The following is a 23,336-nucleotide window of genomic DNA, read 5'->3' as shown; positions in this document are numbered from 1 at the left end:
TAATGCAAAGTCGTCACGCGGAAATGAAAATACATTTCTCTCTGGTATGAGTACATATATATTCACAGATTTTTGTTTCCTTGAAGTTCCCTGCAAGGCTACTAAAACAAACAAGCGAACCAACCGCAAACCACAATACCACACAGATTGTCCCTCAAATCACTATCACTGTTGCTTGCACACTGGCAACCTCCAACAGAAAACCCAAGAAAAACTAGGAAAAAAGAATGAGTTACCCACTCATGGTAAAGGGTGAGGTAGACTAGCAGAGCTAAGTGGCTAGGCTTGTACAGCTGTGCCCAGTACTTTCCCCTTCTCTGTAGGCGGACAAAAACCTCAAGTTTCCACTGCTGTCGAGCTGACAACGTTACAAAAATGCTAAATTCCCTGAAGACTCTTTAGTCTTTGTCAGGATAGATTTAACATTTTTAATAGAATTTCCTAATACGTGCTCTAACATATATGTACAAATACTGTACTTTTCTGGCTTTTAGGCACCAAAACCAATAGTACAAACATTTATGAAATAATAATGAACCAAGTTTACCAACTGTATTACAGAATTGAGGAAAAGATACATCTCATCTGGCTAGGATAGCAGTAGCACAACACAATTAGTCTTAAAAGATTTAATTATATCATTTTCCTATCCTTATAGCTTGTACCACTCCCAGTCCATTGAGACCTACCTTTCTCAATGATTTCTTGCCAGAGAGTTTGCACCAAGATAGGATCAGAATGACCTGCACAATGTATAATTGCAAGCTTACACTCTGAGAGCTTAAAGGGATCAGCAAATTCTCCATACAGCTGAAAGAAAAATGACCAGGTTTGACATTTCAAGAAGGGTAGAAAGGACATTCTTAAAAAATAAATTTTATTTTGTATGATATCCATCAGACTACAGGTGCAACGTAACTTGTCAAATACTACATGAAAATCATTTTTATTTAATATGTTTAGTTTCACATCTCAAATACAATCCCCATTTTTATATGACGTACTAATTGAGAATGGCAATTTTCTAACAAAATATGCCAACAGATCAAGAAAGTTAGCCCCTAATTTCTTAAATAAGATAAACGCATGGAAGAAATGAAAAATACTAAAGATGGAAGGAACATCAAAGAACAGAAAAAGACAGTCTAGGGTAACATATGGACATTCTGAGACTAGGAATGCTGGACTGCCTATTGCTTTTTCTAGTCAAAACAAAGATCATTCTTTGCAAAGTTCTCCTCCCCTGCCTCCAAACACATGACAAATTCATATTTAACACAAAGAAATTTCTAACCACCTTGGTTATATCCATTAGCTCAGCATCAAGCTGGGAAACTGCATCTTGCACTGAAGAATGGTGGGAATACTGACGCTGCAATGTTTCTTGTATCTGAAGCTGGATCCTTGCAACCTTGTTTAAAACAACATTTTCAAGATTGGATTAATTTAATCAAAGCTTAAGAATATATACAAAATTAACTTTAACATAATTTAATGTAGAAAAGTTACTTTCTTACACCTCAGAGTCTCTTATCAACTGCATAATTTGACCACCTTAGGAACAAGGCACAGAAGACTGTTTCCAAGTAATTGGCAATGAAGTTGCTATATTCCAATGAGACTAAGAAAATATACATTTGCACTGTAGCTTAGATAAACGCTTTTTCTTACTTCCATTTTCTCTTCTAGTTCATGTAGGAATTCACCATCTGCAGCTATAGAGGATATGGCAGTGGAACTCTTGGCACTCAAAATGGCACGCGCGATGTATTCGAGACGCTGCTGAAGAGAAATTTCTGTGCTGCAAAGAAATATTCAAAGTGTAAAATGGGCACCTTGTATAATTATTTGATGGTTAGCCATACTCTAACTGGACCAATAAAATTAGCATTCGTGACTTCTGATTCTACTAAATGATACAACATATTACCCAGGCCACGTAACCCCTCTTTGTACAGGCCCAGTTCTAATGTATTTCTCAACCCGCTGCTCTACAGTTACACTATTGTATTATAAAAAATTCTATGCAAGAAATGACCACTTAATATTCTGTAGCTATATTAGCTTGCAATATATTTCCTGTTGTATAATACATAAAATAGACATTTCATTTTTTCAGTAATTCCCTAGATTAAAAATTAACATGTTATATTCACTTTAAAAAATATTTTAAGTGTTCTTGGCCATCGGCCATTTCTTGTCTTTCGTCTTTATCTTTGCCTTTTCTTAAAATATCTATGCGTTAGGCTTTAATTTTATTTTATTTTTCAATTACCTCAGCATGAACAATAAATCACACATGATCCATACCTATGCAGGTCAGCCAATTTAGCCAAGACTCTGGCTGCGTTACTAAAATTTCTGTTCTTTTCAAAGTATCTCCACAGTAAATCCATATAACGGACTTTGTTTTGGTCAATCTTAGTCATCCGCACAAGGTAGGGTTCCAAAAAGGGGGCAGTCACCTGCAAAGGTTATACAAACAGCTTTTATATTCTTGCTCTCTCCTCTTTTTTGAAGCCTCAGCATTATAATAATCAACTCTTCTAGCCCAGCGGAAGCAGCCAAGAAAGTATTTCCTTGACTAGAAATGACCTCACCTGTAGCAGTTTGTCAGCCAAATCAACTTGTATCAACCAGTTGTAAAGTGCAATACTAAACAGTTCATCTGTTGAACGTTGAGCCAGCTTTAGCATTTGTTCAAACTAAGGGAAGAAAAGCCCAAAACTGTTATTCCAGAAGTGGTCACATTTCACAGACAGCACACTGCTCTCATTGTGCTATCAAGCACTGAACGTGTATGTGACAATATTTACACTCATTTACATGAGTAAATATTTACATCATTTTTATGAACACTCTTTACATACAGAAACCAATTTATGCCAAAGCCAGATTTTTATCAACTTTGCCAAACTATTGTCTATTTTTTTTTTAAATAATAAATTGCGCAGCCCTCAAATCACAACATTTTCTGGAGTGCAGTCATCATTTTTTTGCAAGTCTCTTACATGGTGTCCTGCTTCTTCATTGCTTAGCATGTTGGGGTCAGAGGACAGCACTGGAGGACCTGGTTTTTTGGGTACACTGGGAGATTGAGGAGCAGCTTTACTCTGATTCACTAACTCCTGAAGGGTGTCAGTGATACACTTGTAGCTGTTTAGTCTGCAAACAGTGCAAAAAGAAAATAAAAGCCTCACAATTTACACTGCAACCATATATGCAATACTTTTGTCAAATTTTATTATTGTATGCTTTTGGAAACATAGGTACTAAACAAAAAAAAAAGTCATAAATCATTGTTAGCTAGCTGATACTATCTAGTTTGTTCTGTATCATTTTCCTAACAAATACCTCTTAAGCATATTTTGTGTAATTTAATACCTATCAAAGTATTTTTTATTCCCCTCTAGTTGAGGGAGTTTAACAGTCTATGGGAAGTTCTCTTCTTGTAGCGTTTGTTTGCAAATTTAAAGTGGTTCTATTTCTGTTATGTTCAGATCATAACGTTTTCCGCATCTGTGGTCCTAACATCAGTTTATCCTTTGTTCCAAACGAAGCTGCTGCAGCATTTATGATAAGCAAGGACTGCACATTGGGGAAAGCATCTATATTGTGTCCCTTATTTAAAACGATACCTTATCATTACCCTCCACACCTTCCCTAAAGGAGCTACTTTTCTAGTTTCTTTAAGTAATGCTAACAAGGCATTCTGAAAACTTGCCTCTCTTGAAAAGCTTGGAGTCCAACAACATCCTCTTCTGGTTCTCCATTTTTGTAGAAATGCAGGCCAAGACCTTGGGGATCTTTCTTCTCAGCAGCAGTAAGAGAGAGTTCTACTACTCCCTCATAGAAACGCACTAGAAATAAAAACAAATGAGATGTTTCATTACTGTATTAACTCTATGACAAAGTGGTAAGTGACATCAAATACTTTCTGCGTTAGCAGGTAAAGAAAATGCCTCATTTTTCCCTCTAGTCGGTATTTTATGAAAATTTATGCCTGTGCCTAGCCTGTAGGGCTAAGTTTGAAGTTACACATTTGAAGAACACAGGCTGAAATCTTGACTGATGCAACAGTTTTATCGACAGTTAAAACATGCACTAGCTTCCTCTGCACGAAACAGTGATTCAGAATCATCTTTCAAATAGCATGTTTGATATAGAATCTCATCTGCAAGAGCACAGTCATCTACTCTCTGCTCACACACAGCCCAAGGGTTTTGCTAAAAACATTTCTACTACATATCTGAAACAAATGGACACTATGTGGAATAAAGGGGATGAGAATATTTCTATGCAGAAAAAGTGTTTTTTAATTTGCTGGTGAAATCTAGAAAGGGTTTTAAACAAGACGAGGATTACTTGAATTGTTATTGAGAGTCATTAAGAAACTGTTAATGGCAAAACATCACTATAAAAGGAGTTGAAAGCAAACAACAACAACAACAACAAGGATCATGGAAAAAAAACATAGCACTAAAGGATACCAGGGAAACTATTTAGCAGAACTTCACCACTGATCCTCTCTCACCTTGACGGTATTGTGCACAAACATTAGCAAGGTCTAATTGATTGCTGATCTTTTGGTACTCCTTAAGCGACTCTCTTAGCATCTTCTCTTTTTCCGCTTTGCTTTGAGCCTGTCGAGACCGCTGAAGCAGTTCATTTGCCTACAGACAAACAAAAGGAAATAGAAATCATTCACATGAACACAGCATGAACAGATCATGAATACTGTTGGCCTAACAGCTCATAATCTTACAAACTTCAAAGCTGAAACTTCACACATCATCATCTCAAAACACCTGGTCTTGTCATTTGACAATAGCATGTTTTCAGCAGAAAGACTGTACAACTGCAGTAGAGGCAACGGCTTTCTAGTCTGGATTCCTATGAAGACAAAGCTTAAACAACCAATCGTTGCGTGTGTCTTCTCCCTGTTCTCCCCTCAACAGTAACTTTTATCCAATTTATCTGAACACTTCCGAAGAGTGAAGATCTTGAAGACAATTATGTTCCTGCAAGTTCCATGAAAGTAGGCAACGAGTAGAAAACAAGAGACCATGCTGAGGAAAGGCTGTACTGAGATCACATTTTATCAATGTCAGGAAGACACACTTTTGTTAGACATCACATTGGAGACGGATACTTCACGAACACTGCAAACCACTGCAAAAGCCACAAATCAGAGCTCACACCATCTGTCACGTTAATCAACTACAAGATGCAAATATGTAGCGTACCAGCTTTTGTTAGTTCTTGTGCTCATGAGATCACTTGAGCATAGTGATTTACAAGCTGCCCAAGTTATCTCATCTGAACATGTTCTAACGCTGTGTTTTGGCGCTGTAAAATCTGCAAGTGCCCTTACCTTGGAACAGACAGCATCATCAGTGCTATAGAGAAGAGGACAAATATCTTGCAAATGGGCACTGATGCCATCCACAGCAGCATTATCTCTGATATAACAGTTTATGAGGGAAGCAATGAGTGCTCCAGTCAGCTCTCGGTCTCTAATTACCAAGTCTTTGAAAGCGGTAATCTTTAGATGTTCTTGAAGTTCCTAAGGACAGACAAAAATTTCATTAGTTTGCTGAAACTGTTACTTTATTGGGAACATGCAAATATTACAGCAACAAAGTTAACTGTTCAAATAAAACTTACAAAATGCCAATGACTGAAACACATAGCATAGAAATACATTACTTTAAATACATGTTAAATAGCAAAATGGAAAACATTAGAGAGGAATGTCCTATCAGTTAAAGCACTAGACCTTGGGATACTGAAGGCCAGTGGGAACCCTATACAACTTCCTCTGTGATATTCTCTAGGTGCCGTTTTTTGCTTCTGTTCTTTATGCATAAAAATGGAATTAATAGTTCCTCCCTGCTTCACAGAGCACTGTCAGGATGAATTCATTAAAACTATAACATACTGATTTTACAATAACGGGAACCATCTGAGTATGGTTACAGACGGTAGACTACATGTACACTATTAGGATTACTAGTTCACATGGAGTTGCCAGTAGTGTCTATGGATGACCAGAAACTTAGCATGAAAATATTACGAAACCCCTACAACTACTGAAGCGAGAGGAAAAGGTTTGGACAGCAGTTAACTGCTGTCCAACACAAGAAAAAAACGGCCCATGTTAGAAATTCCCTGAAGCGAGGAGCTCCAACTTCTGCACATTTATGAAGTATTAAGGACTGTTCTTTTCAGTGATAAGGAATACAGCTTTTCAAATAATCACTTCTCCTCTCTGCTAGCACAGAATGCCTAATATTCCAATTTACAGATTCTTCTGGGACTGGCTGCTAATCCAGTGTTAGCAGAGGGTACACAGTAGTAGCACCCATAATTCCCCAAGTTTCCTTACCGACATTCTGAACCCCTGCTTATGCAAAAGTGCAAGGATCTGAAGTCTCTATGCTATCCTATTGCTTTCCACTACTAAATCTTTACAAACAGTAAGGTGAAGAGTGAATTCTTCTAGGCTGGATGACATTGTTTTGTTCTTTTCAATATGCACTTTGCTAAACGTGCTCAAAATGATACAAAACACATAGTAATTTATAAAACAAATTCATTATTAGCTGTCAGTAAGATTAAATCCATCATTAGTGACATTTCCAATTTGCTAAAATTGGGTGACAAGATCAACACTATATGTTAGAGTCTCTTAAAAATAAATACCTGTAACCTGAAGAAAAATCTGTATGTGGTTTAAAATTTATCATACATTTCTCAGTGAATTAAATTGACACTCCCTTAAAAATATCTAAAATATAAAAGAAATCAGACTTGTTAAATATGAACAAACAGAAAACAGATGATTCGTATCGTACCTTCTGAAGCTCACCTACAATAACATTGAATTGGTGCTCACACAGCAATTTCCACAAAGCCAATGCCTGGCAGGTTTTGCGAACAAGCTGCTGAATGCCTTGAAGTGAGGTCTTCTCAGTTAGTTGTGCCTCAGCTGAAAAAGCAAATAGATTGCCAATAAGTAGCTTTCTGTTCTACGTGTTCTACCTAGTGTTACTTATTGTTCTACATAATTTGACATAAACTTGTCAATTTCTGAGGTTTTACAAAAACATTTTTAAATTTTTAATGATTTTTTTTTCTCCTCTACTCTTGATTAATGTTGTCTCTCTCTCTCTTTGGAGGAATCTGCAATGTTAACTTTTCCCCAAAACAAATACTATCTGTTAACATTTATTTCAAACTATGCAACACAGGAGTCCTTTCTGAAAAGGAAGTATGGCTTCACGTGAGCACATTGCATTTACGTAATCAGACTTAAATTTTGACTAAAGACTTGTATTTATCATAAATATTTATTACAAATATAGAATAAAAAAATACTTATATGTATTCCCTTCTCGTTTGACTACTTGTGTCTGCTTTTAGAAAGAACAGTTATAAGCACATTTTGGGCCATCACTGTTTGTTGGGTTTTTTGGGTCTTCTTTTGTTTTGTATTGTTTTTTTAAACCTGAGTTTAAAAGGCAAGCTCACTCTGAAAGCCAGCAACACTTAAGTCTGGTAAGATGTACTATATTCACTGAAAGAATATAGCGGACCTACTTATTACACCTGGGTGGAACATAGTTGTGATGTCTGTAACAATTTGTGTCCAACTTTGGAGTGCTTGCATTTCAGAAGGGAAGGAAGATAATTACATTGTGTCATTTAGCAGTCCAAATGGAGTTTGAAAGGATTGAATAGCTTTGGAAAATGATCAAATTCTACATAACTTTTTTTTATTTTTAATTTACATTCACACTGTTGGAAATGAGTAGTACAACAAAAGAAGTAGAAATGAAAAAGCAGGATGATACACCCATGGACCACGAGCACCTTTAATTCTGTACATTTTTCAGCAACCTCTCTTCCTAATTTCCCTGCATGTGCTGGGCAAGAGCTACACTACAGGAGGACACGAATTCACATGGGCTGCATGACAGGACTACTCTGATTTCAGTTTGATTGGACTTCAGTGATTGGACTTGGGCAACTTGCATTACAGCTCTTCTTTTTATAGGGTAACATACTCCCTTGTCTCGCAAATTAATTGCTTAAATGATATCCTGAAAATATAAATGATGATACAGATACTAAGTATTATAATAAGCTAATAAAATGATCTTATGAAATCATAAGGAAAACATTAAGAACAAAAAATGAAGACAAGTGCAAAGCAACTTCTAGTTTCTGTTTCAAGATTATTTGAATGCAAAAAAATAGGATAAAGACTTGTGAAATTATGTCTTCCTATGAGAGAAAGAAGTTAAGAAACATTTTAAGGTTTAAGCCCTTTTATAGTTTAGCTTAGTAAAGATAAAACTTGTATTTTCCAGTGGCTCAGGGCCACTGGATGTTACTGCACTGAAATCTGGACACTCTTCACAGAGATGTTCTCCTTTGAGAACTGCTTTAATCATTTGCAATGCTAAAGCTTTCAGTATCAAACCGAAAGGTTACACCTGCACAGGGTAACAGACAAAGTCTCTTGCTACAGCCAATGTAAACACTGGAATGCTCCTCTCTCTAGATTTGTGTTTTCATTCTGGGTACATACTTCATCTCCAGTACAATTATAAGTAAATAACGTCCTCAAATCAGTGTCACTGCAAAAACACTGATCCTGATGGAATAGCATGAAAGAAAAAAAAAGATGTTAGCAAAGTTGGTTTCCAGTCCATAGTGCTCTTCCCGAAGAGGTAATCTCTGAGTATGGCATATTGACAACACCAAATTTGTATGAGAAAGGCATTTTTCAATTAGGATTTTTAATAGGAAAAGTGAGAGAATTCAACACATGGATGTACCATTCCCTAATGCTTTCTGTTCAAAGGTGCTTGCATACCATGAAATTTCCTCTGAAGTTCTTGTTGTACTTGCTGAGAACTTCCACCGTCAGGTCGCATGAAACCAAGGAGCCTCTGCTGCAGATTAGCTGGCGTGCTGAAACTGAATTCCAGAATAAAGACGGACACTAACATGATTAAAAATACTGGATTTTTTAAAGATGAAACAACTGATTTTTAGCAATTGAATAGCTGAAGCTGGAGATCAGACATAACACTGCAGCTCAGTGAACACAGATATGCCATAGGTCAGTTTTTCAAAAGATGGACATTAAACACCGTTTGTAAATTTAACACAGTTGTTCATACCTGGGGTTTCCAAGGGCTCCTACTGTAGCAAACTGTGAATTTCTATCCAGAAACTCTTGTAAACCTTTTAGTTCTTGTAGTATACTTTCCAGCACGTGGGATGGAACACTGCTTTCTACCTGCAACAGAAAGCAACCTCTTCATAGAAAGGTTACACTTTTAAGCTAAAATCATCAAAAAGAAGAATGCAAAAAGAGTACTACACATAAATGGCATAATAGTAATAATATCACTAGAATACCCCATTGATATCATCATATAACTTTAGAGGACTACAGGTGTGCTAGGTACCTTCCCCAGCGGGCTTTGAATAATCAAAAGAGAGCACTTTCTTTTGACCTTCTGATAACCAAATCACTTATATGTCACCATTTCCAACTCAGGAGTACAATAAGGATTGAGCATTGCCAAGACACAGAGTATAACTGTCAGGGACTTCCAGAGTTTCCCAGAGTTACCTTACAACGTGAGGAAGAAAGCTTAGGTAAAAGTTACTTTGCACTGCTGAAATTACTCACTTCAGGATTCTATTAACATCCAAATCCAGAAGATATATTTTGCTGTCCAGATTGCAGGTAAAAGTCAAACGCATAGATGGTAGTCAGGAAGATGCTGGAAAATTATTTGATGTCCATATAAAACTGCAATGCTTATCCTAACCCACTAAAGCATTTTAGGCTTTGACAGGAGTGGGTACGTAGAAATGAAGGATCAGTGCAACCACTAAACACTGAAAACTGATATTTCAATTTTCATTTTGATAACGAGCCGTTTTCAATTGATAACGGACATGTTAAATTACAGTTAGATTTCTTAAAAATAACATTCAAAACAATAACTTGAAAAGATTTTGCAACCTACAATTACTCCTTAAGTTAGAGTGCAATACTTAAATACAACCAAGAAAACATTCGAACTACAATTGAGGGGTTTTTGCTTATCAGTTTATAATCGGGAAAAGAAGTGTAACAGGGTTTGAGGGAAATACAGTAGCAAAATTTAAAAAAAGCAAAAACAAGATAATCTTTTACTTACTGCAACTACTTCTCTACTGCCACTTTTGAAAATTCTCTCAACAACTATGCTGCCATCCCAAATATTTCTGCAACATAAAATAGTACTGTGTTACAAGCCAAATAAAGTAAGCAGTATTTTTGAAAGTCTTTTACATACAATGTCTTAGGAAAAATCAGTAATGTTTCTAGCTTCAAGATCTCTAACATAAGGATTTAATTTGGACAAAAAAATAGTCATTCAAAAAAAAGATCATGAAACATTAGCATGACACATTTTTGAGTGGTACAAGTATGCAATATTAACAAAATTTCAGATTTAGAACTTTAATCAAATCACGGTTCATGTTCTCAAATATTTTATATATGGGCCAATCCTAATCTCCCAAAATACAATGCAGGCAAACAAGTGTCAAAACAAGGACTTCTTTTCCAACCAGCCTACAGAGAGCCAACTAGCATACACACAACCCTGTTCTTGGCTGTCGTGTTTAGTAACACATGACCCAATAGCAAAGTAACGGATCCTCTCTAGTCTGACTTCATTGTTCTGACTTGAACGTGTTACTATTCAGCTCCTTAGCTGAAATGCCTTTTAAAATGGAATCTTGATCCTGTTAAGTCCTTCTGCAGTTCTGTTTCAACCTCGAATAGCAGCTGCAAACAAAGAACTCTTCATAGGACTGGAATATAAAAGAGCAGTTTTTAGAGTTGCGCACACCCAATTACAGGAACAATTTCTAAGTAACTTTCCTGACCTACCTATTCACAGAGTGTAGTATTAGTAGAGCTGTAAAGAGTAGTTGTTATCATCAACAGGCACTTTATAAACACAGAAAAAACGAAATGCATTTTATTAATCTCAATTTCAAACACTATTAAGATAGCGTTCAGTACCTATAAGCATTAGGGGACAGAAAAGCTATGAAGAAAATTGAGCGATGTGGAATTGCTTGTACATGAACAACTCACCCTATAATCCGGGCAAAGTATATGCAGATGCCGTTGTGTCTTCCAGAAAATACTATCTCTGGACCCATCATGCCACTAATGGATGTACCAGGGTGAGACAGGGAATTTCCAGAAGGAAATAAGGGGGTTGACATACTAGGAGGTTGTAAACCTAGGACAACGGAAGGCAAATTAATTACTCTGATTATTTTGGATGCAAATAAAAAAGCCTATCTGAAAAAATCCTCCATGCCTCCAGCAGAGGCAAAGTAGTAGTTACCTTGTCCGGGTGTTGTCAAAAAGCTAGGATTAGGATATGGGCTGTCAACAGTCAAGGGGGAACCTAAAAAGGAAAGAAAAAAAAATGTAAGTTTGTTTTAAACAAAACAAAACAAAAACCTCCCAAACCCACAACCTCCAAAATCCCTGTGCAAAAGCAGCAAAGTTTTCAAATCATGTACTTTAAAGTTAAAAAACACAGAATCTAGTGAGTATACAGGACCCTTCTGCAAATCCATTCCAATAGCTGTTAATTATAGTTAAGCAGAAAATTGCACTCATTTCTCCAGGACCCAGCATACCTTAAGTGAAGCAAATAAGAGCAGTTATTAAGCATTTTTTGTTTTCAGCGTTCACGTTATTTACTGCACACCATCCAATCCCTAAACTGAATATACTACCGTCCACATGTTTTTTCTTGTTGTCTTCTGACTCCCGTTCCTGATATGGGCACCTGCTCACAAAGCACTGAGTCTTTAGTGACAGAGATCTTTTCAAAGAATACTGCTTTTACCTTCAAAATATTTGATTAAAAGAAATCGCTATTACTACGTTTATTTTTATATGGGGCAGCTGGACACACATTACAGCAACACTGCTACCTTGGGGCATTCAGTCCGAGACGCCTAGAGTCCATTTTTCCCCAAGTGAGTCTGGAACAGAACTGCCTATGACCTCAGATTCAGCTGTGAATATTCAGCCCTTCTGCAAATTAAGTATAAATACCTAAATTAAGGCACCAAAACATGAGAAACACATGTGGTGCCCTCCAAAAACGCCCATGTGCCTTATTCAGCAACATGTAGGATTACATATCACAAAAAGGACAAGAAAACCGTCATTCTGAAAAACTGGCTTGTATAGAAGAATTAGTCCTTGCGTTATTCACTACAGTTCTTCCAAATTTTTTATCCATTGAGCCATATGTGCTGCAAACTCCTTCACTAAACAATCCCAGTTCATTCCCAGGGCATTCTCCTGTATGCCAAGCAAAGCACGGTCTTGGAGAAAAGCAGCATGCGAATGAATGATTAGACTTTCCGCAGTGAATGCACATGAGTGGATCAAGTCCAGGGTGCCTGGCCTTATAATGCTAACATTATTGTAATATAGCTTCACATGCAAAGTTTCAAGATGTTTTAAACAAATAGAAAAAACATTCTATCAGATAGCACCATTCTGACCCACCACAGGGGTCATCCAAAGCATCAGAATTTTAATTCCACATGACAGTTCTCTACCCTTTGAGCAAATGGAGTAAGCAGTAGAAGAACGGTGCCATCTTCTATATGGACCTGTCACTGAAGCAGAATGGAAACGTGCACTTTGATACTTGGTTTCAAAGATGCATATATGACAACAAAGAAACATTTAGACTTGGGGAAAAATACATTCACTTCTAAAAGGAGTAAACTCTAGTGATTACAGGGCTTTCTATCACTTCCCCCACAACTTTGACTTTCTTTCTGCTCCTACCACCTGTTCTCTCCACACTTGTTCTAATTCCTGCTTAGTTTCATGTTCTTATGCCTTGCCTCAGCTCCTGCTCACATTAAGAATTCTAAAAATTAAAAAACGTCAAGAATTAAAAAATGTCAAGAATGTTAAAAATTAAAAGTGTTAAGAATTCTAAAAAAAGAGGGACAACTCTTTTTCCAAGACTTCAGCCCAGTTCAGTTCTCCAGTATGAATTTGGATGCATATTCGAAACAGCATGGAAAAGGAATCTCTGCACTCCAGGCAAATAAGTTTTCCTCCAAGCCTTACGTAAAGGTTTAACACCACTTGCCAGTTAAGTGTAAAGGATCTTGGAAATTAACTAAATAACCCTTAATAAAAAAAAATAAAATGTAATTCAGTTATTTAATCAGAGTTCCAAATTCATCATTATTAATTTCTTTTTCAAAAACTGGTAAGATCTATAATGAAATGAGTAATACATGTTAAGGGACAACTTCCTGAAGCAACTGTAGAAGGCTGTATAAAACCTAAGTGGATCCGGGCAACATGGAAAGGCCTCTACTCTCATAACCGTAAGATTCTGAGGAGAAAGACTAGGTACCATTCTAGTTTTTAAGTAGCACTGAAGACCTGAGTAGAAAACAAGTGTTGGAGCTAGAGCTTTTAAAGGAAGAAATGACTAAGTCCAAACAATTGATTCATTTCTTGATCCAAACTCCTCTTTTCCTCACATGAGCAATATCTGCAGAGGTATGACAAGGACATTGTAAGAAGATACTTAGTTACATCCACACAACAAGCAATTAATCTTCGTAAAGTAAGAATTATAGTACTGATAAATTGTCCTCTTGCTGAAGTGCCTTTGGCAGCAAGAAATGTTTACATTCTTCACATAATCTCAACAGTTTATCTGCAACATCTGTACATATTTTGAGATCATTATCACCCTCTCACTAAATCCAAAAATCACTTAGTAGAAATGGAAAATTTCTGTAATTAGTTAGCCAGTGAGTGAAGAAAAAAAACCCAAAATGGATCATTTCAAACAAAAGGACCATTGGTACTTACGAAAAGTCAAAACACAACATATTTAGGGGGAGGAAAACAAAACAAAAAAAATAAAAAGCCTGAAATTCTTGATACTCACCAGCAGGAACAGGAGAACCCAGAATAGGTCCTACGTTGCTTGGAGGGGGCAGAGCTGACGGAAATCTCATTTGTGCCTCTCCACCGTACCTACAGTTTACATGCAAAACCAAAAATTCCTCATACTTCATACACAGTCCATTTTATTTTTGTGTTAGAGAAATAATTGCAATGCTAGGGTTCTTTTGGAATGGAAGAAAAGTCAACATAACCTTTCAGAAATATTTGTGACTGTTTGGCATTCATTCTGGCACAAGAGAGAAAAACTAGTGGAACACATGTTAAATGTAAAAAAGCATTAACATATGCAATTTCAAAGGTAAATTAGATCAACAACTTGTTGAAGTGACTTATCAAACAAGTCACTTCCTTTATAGAAAATTTAAATTCTGTGATGATATGCTCAGACTTTAAAGGGAGATTTACCAATTCTCAAAATTAAGCTTACATTTTAGTTGTCAAGGTTTTTCTGTACAGGAACTTGCAGAGAAGTATACAGTTGACATAACCCAAGCTCATCCTTCTACGGCCCACAAGTACTTTCCAGCCATCTCCTACTAACTCCTGCACGAGCTAATAATCTTTGTTACATCTCCCTTTGCTAACATCCATTTCTCCAGAGTTATCATCAATTTTTTCTCCCAAATGGCCTCATGTAATTGAGTTTAACAATGAGCAAGTATTCACAACCTACAGAGGAGAGCTGACTTGACCTAACACCAGAACAAGGTTCAGTAAAAAACAGGCAAGCTTTTGGGAACATAACACGGTAGTTCTAGCCCAAACGTACAGTCAAAGCTGCATATTTATCCTCATTCACAACAACTGTATTTTACAAAACACCTCCCCCCCCGCCCCAGGCTATATGCACTGTTAGGTGAGTCAAAGTCCCACAGTATATCAACTTGCTTGAGGCAGCTAATAAGAATATTCTACATCTCTGTTCCATAGGATATGCAGTACTTAAGATACATGGATGACAAATGTATCCTCCAATATGGAAGCCCATACTTCCTCATTGAATCTATTGTTTGGGAGGAGGGGAAATCAATAGCTACGACAAAGAGCCATCGGTCCCTGAACAGAATAAGCTTATACGAATATGAAATTTCTTGGAACAATGGTGAACATCATAAATAACTTCAACATATAAAAAACTCCCACAATATATAAAAACACATCTAAGTCCACAAAACCAAAAAAACACACAAAAGAACACAATACATCCTACAGGGCCCTCAGACTACTGTATTTTCCCCTCAGGCAAGCGCTCATGACAGCCTCTTCCAATCAAAAAGAACCATTGCTCAACAGGCCCAACATTCCATCAGCCCTAGGAGCTTATTAAATTCACTATCAGCAGAAAATACCCATAAACTGATGAGCATAAAATGAAATCGGGCTATAGATGAGCAACCTGGAGTATCAACTTGCCAACACATCTCTATAGCCACAGCAATGAACAATTCTAAATCAGAACTACTCAGATTCTGGGGACCTCCATATATGTTTCACAGGATGTAATATACTTTAAGAAGCGATCAAATACTTTCACTGATTTTATACACTGGTAAAAGAACAAATAACTATACTAGCATGAATTCATACATTCAGAACTCACAAAGAACAAAAACACCCAACTGCTACCAGGAGATCATTTACCACAAAACAACCATTTCTAACCACTCAGTGTTGATTCTCGAAGAAACCAATAAAACACCTTCAAAAGAATATCTTAGAAATAAAAATTCGTAACTCTACTGCATACCAGGATGCAACAGAGGTAATGACTATATGGCACGTAAGAACTTATCTTGCCCTCACCTATTTCACAAATTATAAACTAATTGCGCTTTTCTCAATACAATCCAACCACGCTATCACCTCTGAATTGCTAATATCTGCCGTCAGTAGGGAATCTGAAGTATATTATCTTTCAGGTTATCTGTTAAACTCAATACTCGTTCCTGTGTTGCCTTTAGCCCTAAACGTTTCTGCTTTTTCAGTCCAAATAACAACCTGAGGATCCAAAAATTAGTCTTTTCTTTTTCTAACTGGAAATTTGGAGAAAGTTGGTCTTCTTAACGATATTACCTCTCCTTACATACTCGGCTTCAACGAACTGGGATACACTGCAGTATAGATACAGATAAGTGAACTTAAGGAAGGTCGATTACACTACATTTAGAATAAAGCTCCTCTGCACATGGAATACAAGCATCCACGAAGGGAATTAAACAGAAGTAACCGCTACACTATGTAGCTTCCCGTGTAGACAAGCCCTAATTAGCGCAAAAGTGTACTTCACCAAGTTTAATAATTTGTGTTCGTTTTAAAACTACGCTTATTCAGGTGAATTAAAGAGCCTGCAGAATTCATTAGTGGCCGAGATGACTCTGGATTTTAAGCTTAGTATTCAGAATAAGCCATAGACTAATTGAAACTTACCTGAAGAATGCTCGGGTAGCCCAGGCAGATACCTCTCTATCACAAGCAGCATTAGAACAGGCTAAGATAAGGCAAGTGGCACAGGCTTGGTCCTCCTAGAGGATGGTATACTATTACAGTGTGGCAGCTTATATCAAGTTGATAAGAAATGTAAAAAGGTCATACAGACCCATAACTAAATACGTTACTAAACACTTTTTGCATCGTTTTATCTAGATAGCAAGGAGATCAGGTCTTCCCAATGAAAGAGACAGGAAGTCAATCACAGTAAAACATCCCACTACAGCATGTGAAGCAGTGCATGAAAACTTTTGATACATGCTATTTTTGCAAACTGAACAGGATTACTGGTAGGAAACACTCTCCATTGCTACCATCTAATTATGACTGCACTTTAATGTATGTTTCCACGGAAATTCCGTAAGAATTGTGTTTGGATTAAAAAAAAAATCTATATGAATATTTACTGTTTGCATACTCTAAAGGCATGTTAAAGTAGCACTTAGTATGTCCTATCAGAGCACAAGACAATAGACTATAGTGAACTTTCACTACAGGCACAAGTCAGTACTAGTCATATTAAAATTGTAATTCACGACAGATACAGTTTCCCTCCTGCTTGTTTGTTATTTATATTAAATAAAAAACGGACTGACTCTACACATTTGTACTAGCCTTTAAAACGTAAAATTTCTACAACTGCAAAGGCTTTAACTTTTCAGAAAACTCTTTCTCTTTCCTAGACTAAGAACTGCATTACACTTTGTACAAGTGTAAAAATGTCAAGAAAAGTGACATACTTTCATTTTTAGGTAATATAAAATGAGGAATCACTTCTCATTATACAATCTTGTTTTATGCAGACTGTGCAGGAGGAAAAGCTAATAACTGAGCTGATAAACGAAATGGTAATAGACATTTGTAGTTTGGGGGGAAAAAAAAAAGGCCACTCATGCTAAAGAAAGTGATTAGATTTCCTATAAGGCCACATAATTATTATAGATCTTTTCACGACAACTCAAAAATTCTCACCTGATGCAACTTGAAAAATCTTTCAATTTCTTCTCCGTCTCCACCTATGCTACTAACAAGGAGATGCCGCAGCTGATCGACAGGTCTGAGTTTATGAAACATAAAGCTCCCCTAAAAGCAATATAAAAGTTTGCATTACAAGTAACAAAGTAATACAAGAAGCAACGCAAAGTTTGAATAAAGTTGTCTTCATACCGACCATACCAACAACCCCTACCCCATAACCCACAATGTTAATCTTTTGCATTCTTAGAGTTTTAATTTGTTACAGTATTCAATCAAAACATAGTGGTGCCTAAAGCTCAGTTCCCCATTCACTCGGGGAAAATTCTCTAATAAGTCCAGGAAAGGCAGGAAAAATACTGCCATGGCTATATGATCTCCAGAAGTTGAGACAGTTTTCTTAGCCTAAAGTGAAGTACACAACATAACTTGGAGCCTTTCTCTTTATGTACTTGCTATTTGCTTCTCAAATCTTCAGAACGGACTGGAAAAAAATGCTTAAAGAATTTAGGAACAAGCGCATGGTAACACTATCAGCATTCAATCATTTTACCTGCGTCTTGTCCGAAAACTGTTTAAACACAAAACAACTGCCATCAAACAAACTGATGCCAGGGTTAAGCATCTGCTCAAAAGTTTTCTAGTTTACAATAACATTGCTACAAAATTAGCCTTACACACCTAAGCCTCATAATTACACAAGCCTAGAGGTACTTGTGCAAGACATTAGTGACTTATTAAATATTGTATAAATTGTCTGGTGGATAAGATAGCAATTGCCCAAAAATATTGCTGAACATAACCTCCCTACTCCTCCTTTTATATTAATTTCATTTTAAATAAAAAATACATCTCTCTCAAAAAAAAACCCTTTCCGAGATTTTTTTAGGACAAAGAGAAATGTTTTGTTCAAATTTCAACTGCCAACAATAAATATTTGTTCAAGTCCTATTTTCTGGGCAACCTGTGTCTGTTTGAATTTCACATAAGCATGAGTATAAAAAAAGTTCACGTAAACCAAGGTCTCCTGAGGCCAACAGAAAGGAATCAATGCACTGCACAAGGGAATCTGAGTAGATTTTCAACTAAGCACAGTCGGTTTCAGCAGTCTTCTCCCTTATTCGCTTCTATTTTCAGGAAATAATCACAAAAATGTATCCAAAATAAACATTTACAGGTCTGGATCAGTCTTCAGACTTCATATTTACTCTTCTGATTTCTTGTTAAAAACAGTAATACTCACCTGAGCTGAAAGCAGAACAAATTTCTTAGGTGGCAGCATATGTTGTTGCACAACAACAGGGGAATCAGTTATTGGAATAATGTCTTTATTTAGTGGTGTTACAATCTTCTGAATTTTAAATTCATCGATAGCAGAAAGAGCCCAGGAATGCCCATCAACACGGGTAGTCATCTGAATGAGAGAGAGAGATCATTCCAAGCTTGATAACATATCGATTTTGTCCAGGGTGATACTTTACTAATTACAGCTTAAAATTATACATTATACATATAATACTTACAATTATACATATTCTTGAGACAACAAACCTCAAAGAAAATAAGCAAGTCCTCATATCGTCTAACAGAAGATTACCAACATATTTGCAGCTATATACGTTGCTTCTTCTGGGTGGCAGGGACTGAGTTTTGCGTTTCAATGTAAAACAACTTGTAAGGTAGGATCTTTCAATGCTACTACAATACAAACAGCAACAATCTGCCAACCACATTAGAATCAAGTCTCATCGATTTGATTTTTTTGTTTTTTTTATTTTTAAGAACTCCAAAACGCAGCTACTGAACCCTAAGAGTTTAGGCAACTCTCATAGTTGGCAGCACTGCTCTAAGGGTAACTCAGGACAAAATATATGGTACTGTGGACGTTCCTGAAAGCAATGTACACTAATGAAAGAGAACTGTTCAAAAACAGGTTACAGTTTTGTTGGGGAAAGCCAGTTATCCGTTACTGCCAAACGCCTCAGAGAAAAGTGAGAAGTCAGCACCTAGTATATGTGGGGAAGGGAGGCAGAGTAATAATAAAGTGTCTTTATAATGCTCCTCCAATGACACTATCCTTGATAGGGCAGTCCTGTACATTAGCAGAAGACTCCAGACTTGTTTCAGTGCTCTTGCTAAACTGATAAGGCAGCTAACTCCCTCCAAATACCTCCTACAAACCAGCTTATGTAAGAAGTAGAAAAAAACGGGTCAAATAACGGAGCGATTGATCATGTCTGATACTTAAGAAAGACATCGCATATCTACTGAGCTAAACAAACCCATTTTCTAATACACAGATGTTGACTAATCTGCCTTGCGAAATGTCAGCCTTGTCAAATAACTCATTTTGTACTGGGAACCATGTCTTCCAGTGCTTGTCCATAACACACAGCATGCTATAGACAACAATATGATACAAACAAGACAGTATTTTCAAATATGTTAATTAATATTTCTTAGAAGTCAAGGCATTTCTTTTGATTCACAGGTTTCATCAAATTAGGAAATATTTCTGAACTGGGAATTCCTGCTGAAAGACTAGTTCCCATTCACTAAACACCTACTAAAATAACTTTAAAAAATATTGATAGGTAGCTTTGTAAGTGTTTCAGAATAACTTATACAAGTTTTCCTGCAATCTACCCATTTCTTGTACATAGTATTATTCGAATATGTATGTTAGCAGGAAAAAAAACACTATATTCCATCAAAATCATATGAATGTTTATTTTACTACCTGTGTTTCCATCATTGGCTTTTGGAAAGGGAAAGAATCATGATTGATACACCACAGGATGTCATTATCCTCATTTTCTGAAGCTGCCATCAGCAGGACCCCTAGTAAGAATGGTGATATCAGTAGTTTGCACCAGAGCAATAATCACATATTACATACAAATTAATCACTCTCATATTTAATTAAAAAAAAAAAAAACTCTAAGTCCTAATCATCCATTTGAACGGCACTTAATATCTCTTGGGTTTTTATGTCATTCAGGGGTTCAGGAGCTCGCTATCAACACCATGTTTCTATTTACTCTAAAGGAAACAAACAAAAATGAGGCTAAAATAGGTAAAATACTCTTCATAAAAATTATATGTTTAAAGAGGTATTAGAAGAAAAAGCTTCTGGAGATTACCTTGCTCATAAAATCAGTATGTTAAAAAGTCAAAATAATTATTGCTCTTAACATTGTCTTTATTCTGTTTCTAACAAAGGCTAAGGAACTCACTGTTAAAAGCAATACAAAGAACCTCTGATATACGTAAGGACAGATATTTAGAGTCCCAGAACAATACAATACCAATGTCCCTAATTAAGAAACTGTCTAGAATCAAAAAGCATTATGTAATTATGTTCTGCGTATACACGCAAACGCACACCAATTTTATAAAAATTCTTCTGATCATCTGTGCTTACGCCTTACACCAGTGTCTTTTGTGATAAAGATTTCTCCTGTTATTCATTTATTGAGGCTTGCCAAATTTGCAGTTCATTAACTTCGATTTCACATGGCACTTGATATGCAGAGGGTGTTTAGATCATCTGCTAATGACATATGTATTATTTTGGGTGTTCAGCTACTCATTACATAAGTAGCCCCTAAAAAAGGGAAAAAGTAACAACAATTCTTATTTCTATGGTATTTCAAGTCTAGTTCTGTAAAGATTACTGCAGTTACACTACACTAAGTTAAAAAGTGCCAGGCATCATTCCTGGAATTAGAAGCTGATTATCACTACTGTTAATTTGTTCAAAAGGTCCTTGGCATGGTTCCGTGCCAGCTAATACTCTCCCAAACAGTTTCTGCACATAACATGAGAGTTATCATGCCTGTTGGGGCATCTACATGCAGACATCCTATTCTTTCATTCATTGGACCCTGAACCTGCTTCTAGCAATGGTCCAGGTGTACATCATAGGACTATTACCGATGCGGCCTTAGCGTACATAACATTTCACGCAGGAACTATAAAGATTAATACTTTTGTTAACTCTTGTACTTGCAATTCATAAAGTAAGTTACCATGAGGAGTAATGAATAAGGTCTACTCATTCAAACTGTTCATAAGACACTACAAAAATCCAACTCTCTAGACTTAGCTAGCAGATACCAACCCCTTAATGACACCTTTTGTTTCTCTGTTTTGATTTGTATATGTAACCTTAATCAATATCCCCCCCCAGCAAATCCACATCAGTCAGACAAGAAATATGAAAGATGACTTTTGAAGACACTTGCAGACTTATTTGGTTACATGGTGTTCACGAACTGTAAGAATTCTGTTAGACTGCTTGTAGATATTTATTTACAATGTTACCCAGGAAGCAACTGAACGACTGAAAGGGTCAGCAACAGAGATGTTTTGCCCCCATTTCTATAGCACTTTTTAAAATTCAGCCTTCAGTCAGAAGTGCCCAAAAGCTGAAACCATCTGGAAGCTGATTGGTGGCTTAAATGATATTGATAATTAAATGAATCAAAAAAATAAATGAGTCAGCACACGTGTAAACTCAGCAAAAAGGGCTGGCACTGAATAGGTAAGAAGCCTCTTACAATCCCTTGCTTTGAAAAATTATGGCACATGAATAGAGAAATGTGGGTGAATTTGCACCATATTAAAGTTACTGCATGGGGACAGTAGTGAATGCACAAAAAAAAAGATGATTAACGCATGAACACAGTTCTTAGCTCATATATCACACCTTGAGAAAGCACTGAATAATATGGTAACCTTCCATTTTCAAGAACTCTCCCATTAACATACAGAAGTCACACTTAGCTCTTGGTATTTCCATTGCTTCAAGTTCCCAGATGTAAAAAAGAGAGAGAGTGACTGTCACAGAAAATCTCATTTGGGCTGTATTTCACTGCTTACCTTTGCTATAAAGAGCTCTGTGAACCTTTGAGGGCTTCTCCACATTAGAAGAAGCTGAAAATCCAGGAGGCAAACGGACATGAACCAACGTTAACATTGAGGGACGAGCTGTTGGATGCTTAAATTGTGAAGTACTAAAATACAGTCGGACACCTAAACAAAAGAAAAAAGATCGTCACTTCTGTGCAACATGATGTAATTATGATTATTAGTAGGAGCAGCAGCACTTTGAACAGAAAGCTGGTTTCATACTCGTGATAAATTCTGTACATACACTACTATATTTCTTGCTAGAAAGCCGGGCAGATTAAAATGGTTTTAAATGCCGCTTTCTTCTGGTTTTCTTGTCAATAAAATATGGATCATAATTTGTGCGACCAGATTATACTCAAACCAAATGCCAAAACAGTTTGAATATAGAAAATAACATACATAAATAACATTTTCAAAACGTGCTCTATAAAAAGGAAAGCGTTTGTCAATTTTGCTAAATAATGCAGATGCCATTTATCAGTTAAAAAAGGGATTAATTAATATTGCTTTCTTACCTGCATGTGTGATTGCTAGCAGTTGACAGTCTATGGACTCAGAATTCTCAATCACTGCTATTTGAACGATAGGCTTAAAAACAGAACGATCTATTGTTCTTAAAAAAAAAAAAAAAAGGTTTTTCAAACCTGTATTTTTTTTACATAATTGACACTGCATGACAATCCAAAGAAACAAGGAAATAATGTTCTTTAAAAATACAGCGCTAATGGCCTTAAAGGAAGCCTCTCATTGTGGTTGTCATATACCTGGCAATGTTCCCAGCAGCAGAAACTACAGCATTTTGTGAAAGAGAAGTAACCCTTGTCATTCCGTGACCATCTTGTCCCAAATCGTAAACCTGCAATTTAAGAATAATGCTTACTGTTTTGCACTT

At 36.5% G+C, this 23,336-nt stretch overlaps 1 protein-coding gene across 1 annotated transcript in view; it reads right to left on the bottom strand.

Annotated features, from left to right (window-relative positions):
• LOC104147825 (nuclear pore complex protein Nup155) overlaps nt 1-23,336 on the bottom strand; it is a 36,205-nt gene that overhangs the window by 4,314 nt on the left and 8,555 nt on the right. Inside the window, exons 9-31 of the mRNA XM_068929070.1 lie at nt 23,209-23,300; nt 22,960-23,057; nt 22,412-22,564; nt 20,268-20,368; nt 18,771-18,941; nt 17,525-17,635; nt 16,493-16,587; nt 14,046-14,134; nt 11,439-11,501; nt 11,180-11,330; nt 10,230-10,296; nt 9,195-9,313; nt 8,885-8,988; nt 6,858-6,991; nt 5,375-5,566; nt 4,535-4,673; nt 3,725-3,860; nt 3,012-3,165; nt 2,601-2,705; nt 2,311-2,465; nt 1,672-1,801; nt 1,298-1,411; nt 690-810 (exon numbers count right to left, since the gene is read on the bottom strand). Of these exons, the coding sequence (XP_068785171.1) occupies nt 690-810; nt 1,298-1,411; nt 1,672-1,801; nt 2,311-2,465; nt 2,601-2,705; nt 3,012-3,165; nt 3,725-3,860; nt 4,535-4,673; nt 5,375-5,566; nt 6,858-6,991; nt 8,885-8,988; nt 9,195-9,313; nt 10,230-10,296; nt 11,180-11,330; nt 11,439-11,501; nt 14,046-14,134; nt 16,493-16,587; nt 17,525-17,635; nt 18,771-18,941; nt 20,268-20,368; nt 22,412-22,564; nt 22,960-23,057; nt 23,209-23,300 (2,794 nt within the window). The remainder of the gene's footprint in view (nt 1-689; nt 811-1,297; nt 1,412-1,671; nt 1,802-2,310; nt 2,466-2,600; nt 2,706-3,011; nt 3,166-3,724; nt 3,861-4,534; nt 4,674-5,374; nt 5,567-6,857; nt 6,992-8,884; nt 8,989-9,194; nt 9,314-10,229; nt 10,297-11,179; nt 11,331-11,438; nt 11,502-14,045; nt 14,135-16,492; nt 16,588-17,524; nt 17,636-18,770; nt 18,942-20,267; nt 20,369-22,411; nt 22,565-22,959; nt 23,058-23,208; nt 23,301-23,336) is intronic.

The sequence above is a fragment of the Struthio camelus genome, chromosome Z (genome assembly GCF_040807025.1).
Source record: "Struthio camelus isolate bStrCam1 chromosome Z, bStrCam1.hap1, whole genome shotgun sequence".
NCBI lineage: Eukaryota > Metazoa > Chordata > Aves > Struthioniformes > Struthionidae > Struthio > Struthio camelus.
Note: the sequence above shows the minus strand (reverse complement) of the source record. Positions and strands in the feature narration are given on the sequence as shown.